General features: G+C 50.7%; 8 protein-coding genes across 8 annotated transcripts; 5 read left to right on the top strand and 3 right to left on the bottom strand.

Annotated features, from left to right (window-relative positions):
- Positions 1-232: 232 nt before the first annotated feature.
- Positions 233-2,153, top strand: N7481_000344 (uncharacterized protein; the record flags this gene model as incomplete). Its single annotated transcript, XM_057259563.1, has 6 exons — positions 233-382; positions 475-554; positions 611-791; positions 859-1,429; positions 1,522-1,788; positions 1,855-2,153. 6 exons carry the CDS (start codon positions 233-235, stop codon positions 2,151-2,153), a joined length of 1,548 nt encoding a protein of 515 aa, XP_057127395.1.
- A 1,425-nt stretch (positions 2,154-3,578) lies between these two features.
- Positions 3,579-4,662, top strand: N7481_000343 (nucleic acid-binding protein; the record flags this gene model as incomplete). Its single annotated transcript, XM_057259562.1, has 2 exons — positions 3,579-4,036; positions 4,155-4,662. Coding segments are annotated over 2 exons (966 nt in total), but the record flags the coding sequence as incomplete, so codon positions are not given.
- A 363-nt stretch (positions 4,663-5,025) lies between these two features.
- N7481_000342 (tetratricopeptide repeat protein) lies at positions 5,026-7,134 on the top strand (the record flags this gene model as incomplete). The annotated part of the gene is made up of 2 exons (XM_057259561.1): positions 5,026-5,193; positions 5,326-7,134. 2 exons carry the CDS (start codon positions 5,026-5,028, stop codon positions 7,132-7,134), a joined length of 1,977 nt encoding a protein of 658 aa, XP_057127393.1.
- A 268-nt stretch (positions 7,135-7,402) lies between these two features.
- N7481_000341 (uncharacterized protein) lies at positions 7,403-9,458 on the bottom strand (the record flags this gene model as incomplete). The annotated part of the gene is made up of 6 exons (XM_057259560.1): positions 7,403-7,551; positions 7,604-8,062; positions 8,133-8,410; positions 8,514-8,737; positions 8,816-8,928; positions 9,002-9,458. 6 exons carry the CDS (start codon positions 9,456-9,458, stop codon positions 7,403-7,405), a joined length of 1,680 nt encoding a protein of 559 aa, XP_057127392.1.
- Positions 9,459-11,529: 2,071 nt separating this feature from the next.
- N7481_000340 (class I SAM-dependent methyltransferase) lies at positions 11,530-13,162 on the bottom strand (the record flags this gene model as incomplete). Its single annotated transcript, XM_057259559.1, has 3 exons — positions 11,530-11,739; positions 11,811-12,781; positions 12,862-13,162. The coding sequence occupies 3 exons, from the start codon at positions 13,160-13,162 to the stop codon at positions 11,530-11,532; spliced, it is 1,482 nt and encodes a 493-aa protein (XP_057127391.1).
- A 367-nt stretch (positions 13,163-13,529) lies between these two features.
- Positions 13,530-15,053, top strand: N7481_000339 (putative cysteine synthase; the record flags this gene model as incomplete). Its single annotated transcript, XM_057259558.1, has 4 exons — positions 13,530-13,787; positions 13,880-14,015; positions 14,101-14,802; positions 14,875-15,053. 4 exons carry the CDS (start codon positions 13,530-13,532, stop codon positions 15,051-15,053), a joined length of 1,275 nt encoding a protein of 424 aa, XP_057127390.1.
- Positions 15,054-15,131: 78 nt separating this feature from the next.
- N7481_000338 (Myb-like DNA-binding domain protein) lies at positions 15,132-17,151 on the bottom strand (the record flags this gene model as incomplete). The annotated part of the gene is given in 2 exon segments (XM_057259557.1): positions 15,132-17,072; positions 17,083-17,151. 2 exon segments carry the CDS (start codon positions 17,149-17,151, stop codon positions 15,132-15,134), a joined length of 2,010 nt encoding a protein of 669 aa, XP_057127389.1.
- A 367-nt stretch (positions 17,152-17,518) lies between these two features.
- Positions 17,519-19,189, top strand: N7481_000337 (beclin 1; the record flags this gene model as incomplete). The annotated part of the gene is made up of 1 exon (XM_057259556.1): positions 17,519-19,189. One exon carries the CDS (start codon positions 17,519-17,521, stop codon positions 19,187-19,189), a length of 1,671 nt encoding a protein of 556 aa, XP_057127388.1.
- Between the last annotated feature and the right edge of the window lie 372 nt (positions 19,190-19,561).

Raw genomic sequence — 19,561 nt, 5'->3', positions numbered from 1 at the left:
ATATGCCCGTATGGCACTAGTCGGTCCATTCATATCCACCCCTGTGCCAAGTTAAACTTCGTTGCAACTTTCCTTGGCTGCAAACCATGTTTGAGTTTGTTATGTAGATCAATTTTTTTTTTCTAGCGTGATATTTCTTTCTCTCAGGAGAGGGAGGTTTTGTCTTTGTCTTTGTCTTTCTTCAGCCCGCTACAACGTCCTGCAAACCAGTTACATTAGTATCCTTTACGCTATGGCTGAAGCGACAGTCAAGGGAGGTGTCATCGACAATGTTTCGCGACTCTCTGATCCGCAGAAAGATCCGAATACTCTCGGAGAGCGAAGATTGGTTGATTTGGAAGATCCAGACGCGGACTTGAGCCAGGAAGAGCGAGAGGCAATCGTATGCGAGACCTTTTATTCTTTCCCACTTGCAATTTTCAATCCATTTTGATGAGCAAGCACATGCAGTTTCTAATCGCCAATTTTGCATAGGACCGTCGCCTTCTGTGGAAGTTGGATTTGCGACTAGTTCCATGGTTGAGCCTGCTCTATCTCATTTCGTTCCTCGATAGGTGAGTGAGTATCAAAGCTCCGCCATGATAAAATACTAACAAGCTACTTTCTGAAGGACCAACATCGGCAATGCAAAGATTGCCGGTCTGACCAAAGACTTAGAGATGACCCCCAACCAATACAATACAACGCTCACCATTTTCTTCGTCTCCTATTCCGTCTTTGAGCCCTTCACCAACGTCCTTCTGAAGCGTCTACGCCCGAGCATTTTTATTCCGCTAATTATGGTGTCTTGGGTGAATATGAATCTAATACCTTGCATACTCACTTGAAGTCGCTAGCTAACCGGTGTTTGCCTCCTAGGGAATATGCATGACATGTATGGGTTTGGTAAAAAGCTATTCCGGAATAATGGCAGTACGCTGGTTCCTCGGCCTAAGCGAGGCAGGGCTATTCCCCGGGGTGGGCTATTTGTTGTCATGCTGGTACAAGCGATCAGAGCTCGGTGTGCGTATGGCAATTTTCTTTTCCGCCGCCGCACTGGCTGGCTCATTCGGTGGCCTACTGGCAGCAGCGATTGCAAAGATGGATGGAATCGGCGGAAAATCAGACTGGTCGTGGATTTTTATCCTGGAAGGTCTTGCCACAATTCTCATTGGTATCGCTTCATTCTGGTGTGTTTATGATTTTCCAGACCAGGCGAAGTTTCTGTCGCAGGCAGATCGTGCACGGGTTCTCCGTCGTCTTGCTTTGGATCAGCAGTCGAGTGCAACGCATGAGCATTTTAAGATGGATTATTTCTGGACCAGTGTCAAAGACTGGAAAACCTACACTGGGGCTATTATCTATATGGGGGCAGATGGTGCACTGTACGCCTTCTCTCTATTCGTGCCGACGATCATTAGTGAACTAGTGAGTGACTGTGAACAAAACCGTCGAGGATATCAAAGCTAATTTGAATGTCAAGGGTAAATACTGCACATCGTTATGGGATGCAAGGTGCGGTGTATTGACTTTTTTTTATAGGCTATAGTTCGATCCGCGCTCAGCTTTTGAGTGTTCCCCCATATGCAGCAGCAGCTGTTTTGACGGTGGCTGTTGGCTTTATCGCCGATCGCACACGTCAGCGAGGTCTTTGCAACATCGCCGTGTCAACCATTGGTATGGCAGGCTTCGGCATGTTACTGGGCTGCGAGTCAGCGGGTGGGCGCTACGCTGGCATTTTCTTAGGCGCAATGGGTATTTATCCAGCGATTGCAAACACCATTTCTTGGGCTAGTAACAACACTGAAGGTCAGTTGGTATCTATCAAACGGTCATAACTTACTATTGCCAGTTCAAGAGCTAACTTGATTTTAGGTGTCTATAAGCGTGGTGTGTCTTTAGGCTTCATTATCGGCTGGGGTAACCTGAATGGTATCGTCTCCTCCAATATCTATCGTGATGAAGATGCCCCCCGGTTTTACCCTGGACATGGTGTTGTGCTCGGCTATCTTGTGATCTTTTTATTTGGTGGCTCTATCTTGCAGTACTTTCTACTGCGTCGCGAAAACTCAAAGCGTAGGCGCGGAGAACGGGACACCTGGATTAAGGGCTTGGATGAAAGCCAGATCGAGCTACTGGGTGACAAGCGTCCTGATTTTATCTATACCTTATAGATCTCATTCCAAGGTTTTCCAGGGAGATCGTGAAGGTGGTAGAGCCAACCTTAGAATATAGATTGTATTACTACTAGTACATAGACAGAAGATTTGGCCGGACCTCGACCATGTCAAATTTCAAGTTGAAGCGGGCAGATTAGCCATGGGCGATATAAATTTGAATCTGGCATAAAAATAGTATATGCCCATAATAGCATAGCTGTTGTTAGATTATGCAATCCAATTGGTTCATCCTAGCTGGAAATTCAAGTCCCGCGATAAAATCCGTTTATTATGGTAGAAATTAAACATTAATTAGTTGGATTGGCTGTTTTCGATGTTAGATCTCCGAGTCTGACGCTCATGGTACTGAGTTTCCGTAATGGTTGCTTCCACTGGCCACGCGGGGTAGCAGGCGCGGGAGGAAACATTGTACCCGGGCGGACAAAGGAACACATCTTCCTTCTCGACAATTGAACAACGTCCATCTGTATAAATCACGTTCCCAGGACGTTCCATCCCCCAATCCCCCCCATTGTTGTTCCCTGGTCTGGAGATCCTCACAATAGCTAGCAAAGCAGAAGATATCTATAAGGCAAATTCTAAGCGATCCATCGTAGAACTCCAAGCAATCATTTTCCGGGTCATTAGGGTCAAAGTCACAGTCGATCACATTGACGTATCCGACTAGGCCAGAATCAGACTTATCATCCGGCTCTGAGCTCGCCAAAATTGACCGGATAGAGCGGTCATTTAGAACGAGGCAGTAGTCAAATCGAGGTCTACCCATTATATAAAAGTAGCGTCGCCCTTTGGCCCATTCGACATGTCGCGTTCAAATGGTATCTGTCGAGGCATTTTCTAGGTTGGGATCCTCAACAATCACATTTCGGTAGCCTTCGCGAACGAGTTCATGGATATTAGGCTGAAATTGGAATTGTTCAAAAACGCCGCAAGTTTCAGCACTCGGCATGCTGGCGTAGCAGTACCGATCAATCTTGGCGATCACGGCGGCCCAGTCCTGGTCAGATATAGTTCCAAAACTCGTGCGATAAATGACAAATCCCCGTCACCTAGTTCGAGGCTGGCGTCTTGGCGATTAATGCCCAAAATCTCAGGCCAGAAAAAGCATATCAGCCACCCCACGTGACCTTATCGAAACTTTTCGGCGCGCGCCCCGACGGATATTAACATTGAACCAGCTCGACTATTTGGAACTCTTCCATACCCTGCACTTCACATCTTGATTTCTTCCCTGGTGGCGTGTTTAAGAATAACCCACCCTGCTTTTGGATCAACATGTATGCTCCCCGCCCGGCTACTGAATCTATACACATCTCCACAGCACCCTACTCGCGCATATACCAGATCAAATCACTAACTCGAGCAACAGGCATTGTCTCCGTCAAGCCAGCTCAAGGCTACTGAGCTCTTCTCCAAGAATCTCAATTTCTAGATCAATTCGCCCCGACATCCTCACTTCCTCACCTCGCACCCCCCCGCCTGTTCTCCGCCTACCAAGCCCGATGCAATTCTTCACATAATGACCCGCGCATGACGCCTGCCCAGCCTTTCAAGAAAGAGGTTGACGTCGCAACTGAGGCCCCAGAACAACGGACACAGCCGGGTGGATTAGACAATGAGAGACCCGTTGAAGAGGCCGCGGCCGAGTCCGTCAACCAAGCCTCTGCGGGCCCCAGCAAGCGCGAAACGCGCATGCATAAACTCAACAAACGCATGCAGGAGCAAGCCGAGAATTATTCACCGCCGGAGTCGGAGACGGTTTACGTGGGTAATTTGTTTTATGACGTTGAGGCGGAGGATCTACGGACGAGGATGGAACAGTTTGGAACCGTCATTCAGGCGTTGGTTGTTTATGATAATCGGGGTTTGAGTAAAGGGTAAGTTTCCACCATGACCCTCAATGGATTAACATATGCGCATTATACGCTCTGCACGCATCTTGGTCCGTTTTACCTTTTCCCACGTTGAAGCTAATTCTCGTTTCCGTTATAACAGATTCGGCTACGTCCAGTTCAACACCACCGAAGAAGCCCGCAACGCTATCGAAAACCTGCACCTCCGAGTCTTCGAAGGCCGCCAACTCGTTGTGCAATTCTCGCACACCCAGCTCCGACAAAATGATCAACGGTACGAGCAGTCAAATACCTTATTTATCGGCAATATCCCGTACGAGTGTACGGACCGTGATGTCCAGGCTATTTTCGCCGATATTAAGAATCTGGTCGATGTCCGTTTCGCGGTTGATCGGCGGTCTGGAGCGCCGCGTGGATTCTGTCATGCGGAGTTCGTGGGCATTGGTGCGGCTGTGAAGGCTATGGAGAAGTTGAGGGTTAAGAGGCCATATGGAAGAATGTTGAAGGTTGAGTTTTCCACAAGGAAGAAGGTTTCGTTTATGGCGGGGGAGAATGTTAAGGCACAGGAGAGGAGGGATTGGGAGAGAGAACAACAGGAGCAGGAGGCGGAGAATAGGGATATCGAGAGTCGGATCGACTTCCGAGTTTAATTTGATGGTGGGAGGAGTGTACATTATGGAAATGAGGGACTTTTAAAGCAGTCCATTGTATGATATTGAACTACAACATAAATCTCTATACTACTGTGTTACTACTATAACTATACTTCTACTGTTAACTATACCCCGAGACTGTAGGTATCCGTTTACTCCGCGGCAGTTGATACCACGTGACCCCGGGGAACCTCGGCTGGCGGAAAAGCGGCCTGAAGTGGGCGAGCCCCACGTCGATTAGTTATCCGGGGCTTCTCCTCTCTCTCGCATGTGCCCGCTACTCTTCTCTTTCCCCAAATGCTTCTTTGAAGTTTGGGTTTCGACTTTTATAATCATCACTCTCACATTTACACACTCACAATGTCCTTCCTCGGTGGCGCGGAGTGCTCCACGGCAGGAAACCCTCTGACACAGTTCACCAAGCACGTCCAAGATGACAAGTCCCTCCAAAGAGACCGGCTGGTCGGCCGGGGACCAGGTATGCAAGAAGGCATGAGGTCACGAGGGATGATGGGTGGACAAGACCAGGTCAGTGAACAATTTCCAATTTCCAACCGGGCAATGCAATGCAATGCACACCGAATCCCCCGCCTGGCATGATATACGCTTTTGAAGAACGGGAAGCTCACTGAAGGCCATAACACGGCTGCTTTATCACAGATGATGGACGATTTTATGCAACAGCCCGGACAACAAATAAACGGCCCCTCCCCTCAGCCCTTCGCCATGGAACACATGCGCCGCGAGCTGGAGAACTTCCAGACCGCTCCCCCGCGCACGGGATCACCTGGCTGGGCCGCGGAATTCGATCCCGGTGAGCAGGCCCGTATGGAGGGTGCTTTTCCCGGACAGCAAATGAACAATACTTCCGGCTTTACGCCTGCCGAATTCGCTCATTTCCAGCAGCAGAGTCGCATGGGCATGCCCCAGAATTCCAGCCCGGCCACCACCGCCACACCCCCACAGATGGCGGGGTACCAACGACCCATGGGGATGGGTGGTGGATATATGGGCGGCATGGGCGGTATGGGAATGGGTATGGGCGGTATGGGTATGCGGCCTATGGGTATGCAGTCTCCGATGGCGCAGCAGCCGGTGGAGGGCCAGACGCAGGATAAGGGCAAGGGCCGGATGGTTGAGCTCGATGATGTGAACTGGGAGGCGCAGTTTGCCGAGATGGAGACGGCGGGTAATGAGACGCGTACGGATGACGAGGCGAATGCCGCTATGGAGGCGGAACTGAATGAGCTGGACAGGTCAGTGCCCTCCAATGATGCCTTCGAGTCTGTATGGGAAAGGATTCAGACTGAGACAGCTGCGAGCAGGAAACTGGCCGAGCAAGATGACTTTGAAGTTACTGAAGACGTTCATGTGGGCGATCTGGGTGATTGGGAGGGATTCGATAGTTTGAATACCCGTTTCCGCGATCCTCAGCTTGGTGATTACATGTTCGAGGAGGATAATGTGTACCAGGCTATCAACAACCCGTTCGAGGAAGGTGTCAAGATTATGCGCGAAGGTGGTAACTTGTCTCTCGCAGCTTTGGCTTTCGAAGCTGCTGTTCAGAAGGACCCGCAACATGTGCAGGCCTGGACAATGCTGGGTTCTGCGCAGGCTCAGAACGAGAAGGAGTTGCCAGCTATCCGTGCCTTGGAGCAGGCGCTGAAGATTGATGCTGGTAATCTGGATGCACTTATGGGTCTGGCTGTCTCATATACGAACGAAGGCTACGACTCTACTGCTTACCGGACTCTTGAACGCTGGCTGTCAAACAAGTATCCTTCCATCATCAACCCGAGTGAGGTTTCCGGCGACGCCGACCTAGGCTTCACAGATCGTCAACTCTTGCACGACCGCGTCACAGAACTATTCATTCAAGCTGCACAGCTTTCTCCATCCGGTGCACAGATGGACCCCGACGTCCAGGTTGGCCTGGGTGTGCTTTTCTACTGCGCCGAGGAGTACGAAAAGGCCGTGGACTGCTTCTCTGCCGCCTTGGCCTCAACTGAGTCCGGCAGCACCAACCAGCAAGAGCAGTTGCACCTGCTCTGGAACCGTCTCGGTGCTACACTAGCCAACTCTGGTCGTTCGGAGGAGGCCATCGAGGCGTACGAGCAAGCGCTTAACATTAACCCCAACTTTGTCCGTGCTCGCTACAACCTCGGAGTCTCTTGTATCAACATCGGCTGCTACCCGGAGGCCGCACAGCACCTCCTTGGTTCCCTTTCCATGCACCGCGTTGTCGAGCAAGAAGGCCGTGAGCGTGCTCGCGAGATCATCAGCGGTGGTGGACCCGATGGCCTGGACGATGAGCGACTGGAGCGGATGCTCCACATCAGTCAAAACCAGAGCACCAACCTCTACGACACACTGCGCCGGGTATTTAGCCAGATGGGCCGTCGTGATTTGGCAGATCAGGTTGTTGCGGGCATGGATGTCAATGTCTTCCGCAAGGAATTTGAATTTTAGTAATATCCCCATGAGCATGGAATTGCATGTCGGACCTTGACGTGAAGGTTTATCTTTCTTTATCTTTTTTTCTGTTATTTCTTACTGGGATGCCAGCAGGGCCTGGCTGCATTGATGATGATATCTGTACCGAAAGTGTACGACTGGAATCATTCGGGTTGATTGGATATGCTCGAATAGAATTCTCATGACAAATCCACTCACGACCTATTTCATATTTCATAGGACACGAAACTCGTAGTAAAAGCAAAATCACACGTGTATCTAATTAGGCGACAGGATGAAAAGGAGTCTTGTTCATTAGTTCATCAACAGCCTTTCCGACAGCAACTGCTTTCTCCTCCCCAAACCGCCCTCCAACAATCTGCACACAAATAGGCATTCCATCTACCAGATCAATGTCATCTAAACCCGCGACTAGTCAGCATGTGCACCATTACCATACGAATGCAACCAAAAAAATACTCACATTGCGAATGATTAAACTCATCAGACTCATTCCTTCCAACATGACCCTTCCACCCCGCATCGCCACCATCAATCTGTTTATCTGCTCTGGCAACAGGAACAGTCACAGCCGCATAATCAAGCAAATTCCACATAGCCGTATATCCCAGCCACTGGCTACTCTTCACCCACGTCTTAGGTTTATATCCAACCCAGGGCAAAACCGGCATAAGGAGGGCATCGATACCCGCATCAACCCACTGAGCAAGCATTTGCGTCTGAAGGGCATATTTCTCCTCTTCCACCTTTTCCCGTTCCACGAACGACAACATATCTTCCTCCGTACCCACAACCATACCTTCAATCAAGGGCTCGTCGATTATAGCGCACAGCTTTCGACAGTGGGCGCCGCCGTCGCCGAGGATGGCTTTTGTCCAGAGGTTGGTTGCTGGTGTGTGGAGGGTTGTGTCCCATTCAATGACTGGTCGTCGATTAGACTATTTCGTATCTTACACCAGTACATGTCTTGGTTGCGCGCTTTGAAAACATACCTTCGTGCCCGGCGTCTCTTAATGCTTGCACGGTTTCCCGCATGGCGCGTGCAACCGGAGGCTGCGGTTTGACGACGCCGTCGTCGAAGACAACGCCAAGCTTTAGTTTGCGGTCAGTTGGGGGCGTGGCCAGCTCTTTGCGCCAGGGAATCGGAATTGCGGCCGGGTCGATATTCCAGGGCGAGGAGGCTAGGAGTCTTTCCATGAAGTATTCCGATGTTGATAAGGATGTAGACATTGGTCCTGCGACTGGTGGGACGAGATAGTGCTGATGGAGGCTTTTGAAGTTAGTATGGCCCAGATGAATAGCCAGATTATGATGTTCGTGTTTCCCTCTCAGGATTCCGATTGGGAAGGCTTGCGACTGGGAGAATTTCTTACATGGAACAGTCCCACGGCACACGCCCTGTTGTCGGACAGATAGAGTATAGACCTTGAAGGTCTGAGGGTACTCGAATCGAGCCACCGATATCAGTGCCGATTCCTAGGATACTACCGCAAGAGCCGATGAGAGCACCTTCGCCGCCAGAACTCCCGCCAGAGATGAGGGCGTGATTGAATGAGTTGACCGATTGGCCGAAGACATGATTATACGAGTCGGACATCTGGGACTGTCAACGGCTGAAATCACATACCCCCAACAAGTGGGGAGACAGAACCTTATAAATAATAGCTGAACTCACCATTAGTGACTGCGGAATATTAGTCTTGACATACATCACGGCACCCATCGACTCAAGAAGTTGAACAATGGAGCTAGAAGTTTTAGCCGGCTTATTGATAAGACCAACCCAGCCTGCAAGTCTCAGCAAAACATGGAAATAGCCATGCAAAAAGTGCAAGAGATTCTCATATATCTTGTAGCTTACCGACTGTCGTATCAGCCCCCTTAACATCAAACCGATCTTTAACAGAAACCGGAATCCCATGCAAAGGTCCAATAACCTTCCCAGTCCTTTCCAGATACTCATCCAACGCCCTCGCATTCGCAAGCGCCCTTTCGAAGAATATTTCCGTAAGACATTTAGTCACCTGCTGCGCAATTGCGGCGCGCTTGCAAAATGCCGTCGTGAGCTGCTCGCTGCTTACGCGACGCGAGGTAATGAGCGAGACCAGGTCACGGATATCAGTTGTTTCAGTCCAGGACAATTCATCGGCGGTTAAAATGCCGCTGGATCGAATGACCTGTATGCTTGAAGTGGGTAGGTTTTCCAATACTGAATCTGGGAGGCGCCAGGATGTTGGGATCGCGTTGATTTGGGTGTTGCGTTTGGTGAGCACGGCGGGCTTCCAGTGCGGGCCCTGGGGGTCTAGATTTGATGCCATGTTCGTTTGAATTGTGGCTTATTATTAGTACTAGTAGTATTTATAGCTTTGCGGTAGACAGGGATGGAATGTATCGGCCCTGGCAGAAATGGGAAATTGTTGGGAGAGGTCATTGATATCCTGTCTAAAACTTGGCAGCGTAACCCCTCTTGTTGACACCCTCGGGTCTAACGTGAGGGGCCCGTGTTATAGTTAGTACCCAAGAGAACCACTGACTACTATATAACTGGGTTGAATGCTGAGATAGTGAGTTTTGTTATCTGATCAAAGAAAGATCGCTAGTATGTCATTACTAGTACTAATAGTGTGGATACCAGATCAAGTTACTACTATACTAGCTACTAGGTATCCTATCCAGTCATAGACTCGGTATCTGCAATTGTTAGGAATATTCCCTTGAGCAGTTTGCATACGTATTATAGCTTCACTATGGTAGATCGATAGTCAACGCCCTAAACTCCAACACCACTATCCCTAAACCCCTCAAACCGTAAATCTTCCACCTCGCACTCAAGATTCTCCTTTGTCACCCACTTTCGATACTCCTTTTCCCCATAGGTCCCTGCCCGGGGTAACTCGTTCAACTCTGCCTTGCCAAACTTTGCACCCCTGCTGAGCAATAATCTGACAGTATCACTTGCTTCCCTGGCTTCATCGCGATACTTGCTTCTGTACCTTCCATTTAAAGCGTAGACCAGGGGTCTCAATCCTCGACTGTCAGATGTGTTTACATCTGCGCCTCTTTCAACGAGGGAACGAACTTCTTCCCATCGATAAACGGATGCTGCTGTCGCTAAACGAGTGTTTCGTTTCTGGGATCGGGATCTATGTGGGGGTTTCTGGTCGAGAGGGTTTGTGGGGGGATTTCCTATGTTGACTGTTGAAGGTTCTAAGGCTAGATCGTCAATACTAGTACTTTCAAGTAACCCCCCGGGGGGGTTGGGGGCGGGATATAGGTATAGAATATACCTTCTTCGACAGGAGGAGCCGGGGGAGTACCTCCGACAGGAATATCTCGATCTTCTCCTCCGGGTTCATCTGCAGTCACAGATTGCTGACTAGAGTAATCAGCACTACCGAAGAAACCAGCTTAGTATCGATTCTCTCTCCATACGAAACAAAGCAAAAATCTGAATTAATCCAAATCCATATCCCAAAAAGAAACCATGGATACATACCCTTGCAACAACCTCTGCACCTCACCAAGTTTCCCCCTACAAATACCCACCCTCCTCCTCTGAAACTCAATATCTTCACTAACAAAAGCAAACTTCTCCTTCGACGTCGGCCTCTGCGATCTCAAACTCGAATAACGCTGCAAAAAGCCATGGACTTTCTTCAAAATCGCATCGCAATCCGCTAACAGAGATCGAATACCTGAAATTCGCTGCCCGGCGCGTCGGTGGCTGTTGTACTGCTCTGAGACATTCACTGCAATCTCGTAGCAGGATTGATAGGTCGTGTTCAGGTCTCGGTAAATGCTCACGGAATTGGGGTATGCGTCGCGGATGCTGGATACGCGGTTTATTATGCCTTTTAAGCCGCGGTTTGGTGGGGGGTTGGAAGTTGGGATTGGTGTAGGTTTCTCCATTGTGGTATTGTGTGAACTTGAACCTGTGTTTGTGATCGAGAAAGGGTTTATGTTCGTCAAGTTTGTGTTCTGGCTGGCGATGGCGGTTCATGGGAAACCAAGAACTGTTATATAGACTCAGAGGGAAATGGAATCGAGACTGCCCAGAAGCCCAAGGATGCGGGACCGCACGGATCTGACGGGAGTGAGCTGGCCATGCAGATGGCGGCGAACCATTGCTCGAGGAACGACAGGGTGTTCTCTCAATGGCCAGAGAGCCTCAACGGGGCGATTTGACAGGGCGGGCCATAGGATAGGCTGTTCTGAAAATGCGGTGGCTACGTGTGTTTGACTTCTATGCGGCTTACTATTGCTAGCCCTGATGTGAAGGAGGGGAGGAGGGGGATGTGATCAAAGCTGGATTGCCCCGAGGTAAGAATACTTCCAACATTCCTTGTCGATTTGAGACTAATGTACATGTTTTGCCTCTCTCGGTGATATTTATACCGTCATCAACATATTGGCGTTCTTGTACCAGAACAACAGCGGATTCTCGCCATTCCGTGTCTCCGTATCTTCAATATACGCCCAGCGATTCATGAAATCCTCATGAGTCGTAACTTGTGTGAGTTTGCCAGTAACGGCTCGGTATACATCTTCGAACACATTGAAATCAGTTGGGAAGAAGATATCAAAGTATCCTTGGTGAACCTGCGGGGGAGAATGTTAGAATTAAGCCCCAGTATACCGAGGAAGAAGGCCAGAAAGGCCAGGGTACTCACAAATGGTGTCGACACAGTCACCGTCTTTCGCTTATACCGAGTCTGAACGACCGGCGCATTGATACCTGGCACGGCATCAGGAAGGACATTGAAGTCACTTGCCACAAGGCGGTGCGCAGGGAAGTACTGATTCAGAACATCAAAGAACTCCATCATCCGTGTAGGAACATACTCAGGCAGCGTATAGTCACCGCGGAAAGGTGACATGGAACGCAAGCCACGGAGATATGGGTGGCCGAGCGGACTGGGAAAAGGGCGGCGAGCTGCAGCCTGACGAACACGCATGAATCGAGCCGCCACGGGGTCCAACTTGGCATTGTAGTACTCGTGGAATTCGCCGTCCGCGTCGATAAGTACTCCGCCTTGTTGGGGAAGCCCTGTGTTCCAGTCGTAGCGAATGGTATCGTGGGAGAAGTTGTCGAAGACTTCGAGGGCGAGGAAGAAACAAGGCGAATGCACGTATGTATTCCAGTCAAAAATGGACTTGTTCACAATCTCGACACGGTCTCGATGGCCAGCTGTCTCGAGGGTGTCCATCAAGTTCTTCATCTGGATATCGGCTAGTGACGAGGAGATCTCAATGATCTTGTACTTTGTGCGCTGGTACACTTCATAATCCGTATCACGAATGAAGTCTAGGATGTTCAACATCATGGTACCGTTACCGGCACCCATTTCATAGATGATCAAGTCGTGATATGGGTACAGGGTGAGCTTGTAGTTGGAGACTAGGTATCGCGCAATCGACTCGCCGTAGTAAGGTCGGAAGAGCTCCGTCGGGGTATGCCACAGCTGTCTTGATTCATCTGGCTTGACCGCATCAAGCTTATCCTCAAACTCAATGTACCGGTCGCCCAGGAGCGATTGGAAGGCCGGACCATCTTCTATGGTATTGAAGTCGAACGGCTCGCCGGGGGTAAAGATAGTCGCATGTTTGGAGAAATAGCCGTAGTGCGGATTATAAAGGCTGTCTACAATCGTCGGGGTTAGTAACAAAGAAAGCGACGTCGCATCGCGGAAATCCGCGATTGAGACTCAACTCCAAACGTACCATCGATGAATTCGCGCGTCAGCATTTTGACCTGCTTCGGCCGTTGGCGGCGATTTCGCAGGTCATTCGCCGTGACCAGTGGATATGTCTGGTACTCATGATCTATATTCTTCGGGTTGTCGCCACGTTTCGTCCACAGCGTGCCACCATCCTGGACCTTGCGCTTGGCGACACTGCGGCGGGTGAAGAATGTACGCGATTGTGTTTGCCTGGAGAAGGTGGATGGAGACTGCCGTAATGATTGGCAAGCCGGATGCCTAAATAGCTGTCTAAACAGCTGGTTGAGGACGGGCGAGTCCATGTTTTTTGCGCGGGTTGAAGCAGTCGGGGAGCTTTGGGGGGAGCTTTTGCGGAGAGAAGAAGAGGATGCGATGGTTGTTGGCCTCAGGCAGAAGGCACGTGCTTTTGTCACTTCCACTTCCACTTTGACTTTGATATTCCACTGCTACTTCTACTTGCTATTTGCATTTGCATTTAGTATTAACTGCTCTTGTTGGACTACTCAGCAATTGTTTTTTTTTAATCTAAATCTTCATTACCCCTTTTCAACTCCAATTGAACCCCCGGCTATATCTACGCATGCAAAGTGGCCCAAGCGTCGACATCAGACTGCGCATCGATATCGCACCAAATTTCAATGAATTAAACGACGGCCTCGAGCACTGAATATGCCGGACCATTCGGCTGTTTATATTGGCACCGCATTTATTGCGGGTGCTGGTCTAGCCTTGATATGCAAAGAGGCACTCAGTACGCCGCGCCGCGAAAACCCAACACCGTCCAACCCCGAGCCTGAGGGTCTTGTCGCGCGACCAGGACCTCCGGCTATTGTCGAGGGTATTGAAGGATGCATTGGGAACACGCCACTCTTCCGGATCAAATCCCTCTCTGATGAGACAGGGTGTGAGATTCTAGGTAAAGCCGAGGTGGGCAAGCCCAGTTCTCTGCTCATTAAATGAGGATAGCTAGATATAGGCTACTTATATGTATGAATGGGGCTAACATTTACGCAATGCAGTTTCTGAACGGAGCCGGCCAGAGCTCAAAAGATCGCGTGGCTCTAAGCATGATTGAAATCGTATGTCATTCCATCCAATTTTTCTTCAAGATCTTGCTTGCACATATGACTCTCTATTGGCACCGCTGGAGGAGTTGTATCAATATGAATATCATGATTTGCTAGATATTGACTAGAACCCAGGCCGAAGAACAAGGAATTCTAACCCCCCCACTCCGGAGACACAATCTACGAAGGCACATCCGGATCAACGGGAATCTCACTAGCAACCCTAGCCCGAGCAAAAGGCTACCTAGCCCACATCTGCATGCCCTCAGACCAAGCAATCGAGAAATCTAATCTTCTCCTCAAACTCGGGGCAATAGTCGACCGGGTCCCGCCCGCTCCCATCGTGGAAAAAGACAACTTCGTCAACCGCGCGCGTGCCCTCGCCCAGACACACACTGGCACAGCATCATCGCAAGGCCGCGGTTTCTTCGCAGACCAATTCGAAAACGAAGCAAACTGGCGCGCCCATCATGGCGGTAGTGGTCCTGAAATTTTCGCCCAATGCGAAGGTAAGATCGATGCCTTTGTCGCGGGTGCAGGTACTGGCGGAACTATCTCTGGCGTTGCGCGATATTTGAAACCGTTACTTCCTAATATTACGATTGTGCTGGCTGATCCTCAGGGAAGCGGATTGTATAATCGTGTGCGGTTTGGCGTCATGTTTGATCTCAAGGAAAGGGAGGGTACGAGGCGACGACCGCAGGTTGATACTATTGTTGAGGGGATTGGCATCAATCGCGTTACGGCTAATTTTGAGGCTGGGAAGGAACTTGTTGATGATGCGGTTAGGGTTACGGATGCGCAGGCTTTGGCTATGGCGAGGTGGTTGGTTGAGAAGGATGGGATCTTCATTGGGAGTAGTAGTGCTGTGAATTGTGAGTTGTTATCTGCTATCAGCTTTTTGGTGATTGATCTTCTTGATACAATATACTGACTATGGGTACCAGGTATTGCGGCAGTCAAAACGGCGCAAAAGTTAGGCCCGGGTCATCGAATTGTTACGGTCTTGTCTGATTCCGGTTCAAGGCATCTGTCCCGGTTCTGGGCGAAGGCTGGTGATGTTGGCGGTGCCGTTGATACAAAGCTTGAAAGCGTTCTTAATGCTCGAGATGAAGATTTTGAGTAGACTTAATCAATTGGTGGTGATACATGTTCTAGTTCTTCTATCAATAGTCCAATTCGGGGGGTTCCCTTAATCGCTGGACTAGGGTATTGGCCAACTAATACCTTTGACAGGCCTAGCTCCAAGATGGGAAGTATACGAGTCAGGCAGTGGAGGATCTGAACTGACTTCTTCGACTTGGGCCTCTGCTTCATCACTGAGTGTACCAAGATCCTCTGTATCCATTGCATCCTCTCCATCATCGTCATCCTCTCCGTCGCTAATCAAATACACAGTTGGTGTCTGACTAGCCGAGGGCGTGTCAATTCGAGTAACTGGTGGTGTCTGACGAGTCGAGGGAGTGTCGAAGTGAGTGACAGAGGGCTCTCGATCACGGACGTCTATTTCTAAACCATCATTTTTCAAAGGTCGGCATTGTGGGTTAACAGAATGCCTCTCTAAGCCACCGCCGTCATTATTCAACTGAGGTAGGGAACTTCCATCGCGATTCCAGACCTCATCTCCAACCCAACGGCGCATTAGCTCAAACTCAATTTCAGCCTTGGATCGGTCGGGCAGCTGGACTTGAAAGTCCTTCCAGGCAAGGAATGGTTGATCCTGCAAGCGATCGAAGGTTTCAAGTTCGCTTTGTGACCAGGGAGCTTGGAGTGGAGATGGTTTCGCACGAACAGCAAACCAATGATTTGAGTTCCACATCTTAAGATTGTCCAAGCTGCTGTTAGGCAGAAACGGAAGTATCTCCTTCCATCTTTTACCTTCAACGTGGCGCTTGCGGAGCACCAGTTTCATCTCGTCGGGAGTCATTCTAGTGCGGGTCCTCGGTGATAAGGGATCCGACGACAGTGCAGCAGGTACTGGTGTAGATACAGGGATGGACACAGGGACAGGGCTCGACGCAGGCGCGGCGCCATGCCTTGTGGTGGTAAGCGCAGGTGAATCGCATTGTACATCGATAGAATTTGTCACCGTTGCCCGTGCGTCGCCTTGTTCCACGTGGCTATGATTCGCGTCAAAATGTGTATCTGTAGCCGATTGGTCATGAGGGGTGGGTTCAGCAGGTGTCAACAATTCAGGATTTAATTCAAATCGAATTTCTTGATTAGAGTCGTCATGGGCCGTTATGCGCATTCGCTTCCGACGAATGTTCGCTGCGTTGGATGGGGTGGGCGATGGCTGATACTCCTGAAGCGGGTCGTCCGATTCGTCGCCTTCTTCAGCGATATCCGCGAAAGACCAGTCGAGCGCCTCCAGCGCCACGGGGCTGGAATGATACTTGCGTTTCGCCCGGGGTCGGGTTTTGCTCGGCGTCGCTCTGGGCTTCCCCTCTGTGCGCGGGCGACGTTGTCTTGGAACACTCCAAAGGGATCTGGAGCCTGGTGGCGATGATTTTCTGTCCACCGTCGGCAGCCGTGGAGTAAATGGCACTTTTGCGAACCTAGTCTCGGTTCTAGGCGTCGAAAAGGGGCGGGGAAGCTCAGGGACTTTCCATACAGGGTCTATTGGGCCCAGTTCTTCTGGATGAGGTTTCACGTCCAGCTCTTTTGGGGCCGGCCTGGCTTGTGCGTTGTCGGAGGTCGAGATCAATGCAGACTCTCTTGAATGGGAAGGGTCCTCGTCGGGGATGGGACCTTTCCATTCCGATCGCGTGAACTTGAACAAATCATCCGAGTGCGCGCCTGGATCTTCAAACAAAAGATTATCAGGGTGATGCGGTGATCCGACAGGCTCCTTTTCATTCTCAGATTCAAGACCCTCGTTTTCCGCGTCATCCTCGCCCTCCGCGCCCTCCTCGGCATGCCATGCCTCGCTCTGATCGTTGCGACCCTCTTCATGCAGGCCCAATAAATGTCCATTGTCAACGACAATATCTCCCGTTTCCAGGTCGATCTCATCGCCAACTTCCGTAAAGTCCTGACCGTATTTCGCAAAGATGTCTTCGAAGATGGATTTCAACTTCATATCATTTTGGGCGCGTGCTGTTTGTAGATCCCAGTCGTCAGAGACTTCTTCCTCCGGGGGGGTCTGAGGTAACCGAGAGGCGAGGCCTCTTAGTAGGAGGCTCCATTATGTTTGTATCGTCCGTGTAGACGTTGTTGGCCATTTGTAGCGGGCGTTTCGAACGCGTCCGCGTCTGTGTCGCGCGATCGGGGCTGTCAGGTTGAAACTTGAGACAGCCACTGGCGTCAAGCAATCAATAACGTTTGCGCATTGCAGTATTTCGTAATAATCGGAGGTGGGCCACTCCAAACAAGTGGCTAAGCGCGCGCAGCAGTAGAAAAAGTAAAGGTGTGGTTGAGTGACGTGCGGGAAGGGAAGCAAAGGAAGCTCCAGCCGCGCAACGTCAACGTCGACTCAACTTCCTCCCCGCATCCACCGGCATCTCTGCTGCTCCCCCCACAAAACATCATATTATATCACATCATATCACATCATGAACTTGAACTTCAACTGAGGTTCGCACATTCGTCATGTATTGCCAGAAGTGTCGCACGCCCTTGACTCTCGATGGCTCACTGGGCTCGTTGAACCCCACAGCTTTCGAGCTGCTCGTTAGTAAGTGTCCACTCATTCCCATCCAGTCGCAGCGACTTGTGTCTGACCCCAAGCTTATCGCGAGAGTAGACTCTACAGGCAAAACAGTCTCTGACCAAGGAGCTACACCGTCGGGAAATCGATCCTCCAACCCTTCGGAACGTCGTGAAAATTACGAACGAAATGCAAATCAATCCACGGCCCCCTACTACCGGCGTTCTCTACAAGGCCCGCGGGCCGTGGCCCAGCCTCACGCACCAGGGCTGACACGAGGGGATAGCGGCAGCATGTCTTTCGTCATGCTCACAGAGTCCCAGTTTGGGCCTCCTGCAGTAGACACGTCTTCGCCGTCCCGTATCCACCGGAAGAGCTCTCAGCCACACGACCCTAGCCATGAGAACGGCTCATTCGCAAGTCAGGTCGAGAAAGCCACTCGTCTCTTCGAGATTGTCTCTGCGCGATCGGATATCGATCATCCTATCTGTATAGAATGTACTGATATGCTGGTGAATGGGTTGCAAAAACGATTGAACGCTTCTACAAAGGAGCGTGATGCGTATATTGCATTTCTTCGGACTTTGAATGCTTCTGTTCCGTCAAGTGAGGATATTGATGCGGCCGAACAAAGTCTCCAAGAGAGTCTCCAGGCCGAAGAAGTAGCCTTTGCCGAACTACAAGCCCTTGAGCGAGAGAAGGACTCACTAGACGAAGAAATCGCCGGTCTCGAAGAAGAGTCTCGGCAGCTCGATTCGGACGAGGAAAGCTTTTGGCGGGCCCGGAACGGCTTCTCTCTCACGCTGGGGGAGTTTCAAACCGAACGGGATGCACTGAACATGCGCTACGACCATGATTCGCAACAGTTGGAGCGATTACAACGGACAAATGTCTACAATGACGCATTTTGCATTGGCCATGATGGCTATTTCGGGACTATCAATGCCCTGCGTCTTGGCCGCCTGGCCAACCCCTCGGTTGAGTGGCCCGAGATTAATGCGGCCTGGGGCCAGACCTGTCTTTTGCTTTCAACTATTGCAGACCGGCTTAATTTTCAGTTCCAAGGATATCGCCTGCGACCACTGGGGTCCACCTCACGAATTGACAAAATTGAGTATCCTGTTCAGTCTGCTGGAACAGTTGCTACTGACCGTAGCGCGCCCAAGATCACCCAACTAGATCTCTTCTCCTCGGGTGATCTCCCGCTCAATCTTCCCTGGCTCCACCGTCGCTTCGACAGCGGCATGGTGGCGTTCTTGGAATGTCTGCGCCAGCTTGGTCAGTTCGTTGAAGCGACCCCAGCACCCATGGCCTCGCCACGGCGGGGCCAGCCTGGTACCACTGCTCCCGGTGTGAGACTGCCCTACGAAATCAAGCGGGACCGCATCGGCGATGCTAGCATCAAGCTTGGATTCAACCAAAACGACGAGACATGGACGCGCGCGTGCAAGTATACCCTGACTTGCTGCAAGTTTCTTCTCGCGCACACGAGCAATGTCGCCAGCACTGGCTCTCATTCGGCGGCCGTCGCCGCGGCAGCGGTAGCTGCTAGTGATCCAGCAGCTCGACCATCGTCAACCTCAAGCCCCACCCCCGCCAAGTCGCGGCCATGAACAAAGCCGCGTCAAATGCTCAAGGATTAGAGGACCAAAGAATGAAGGATTCAGCCAGGAGGCTACGTGCATGCGGTGGGCATCTCGTGCATGTCATCCTGGTCGATTGATTTGGGGGCGGGCGGCGCACTTTGCTGTTGAATGATCACTTTGCTAGGCGTGGTTTTGCGAGGGACTTTTTTTCTCAGGTAGTAATGCCAGCACCACTCAGGCTTGGTTGACAGGGCAAGCCTAATTGGGCCATCCCGGGTTTCGATCGGCAGAAGCTAGGAATCGCCAATCTCCCTTGTCATCTTTTCGGCTGGTTGCAGGAGACCACTCGTGGAGCGCGGAAGACGCCGTTCTATTCCCATTTGGCCTGCGCCTCAACTC

Source organism: Penicillium waksmanii (genome assembly GCF_028829765.1).
Source record: "Penicillium waksmanii strain IBT 27052 chromosome Unknown utg000001l:1.0-4852451.0:1.0-4856178.0, whole genome shotgun sequence".
Classification (NCBI taxonomy): domain Eukaryota; kingdom Fungi; phylum Ascomycota; class Eurotiomycetes; order Eurotiales; family Aspergillaceae; genus Penicillium; species Penicillium waksmanii.
Note: the sequence above shows the minus strand (reverse complement) of the source record. Positions and strands in the feature narration are given on the sequence as shown.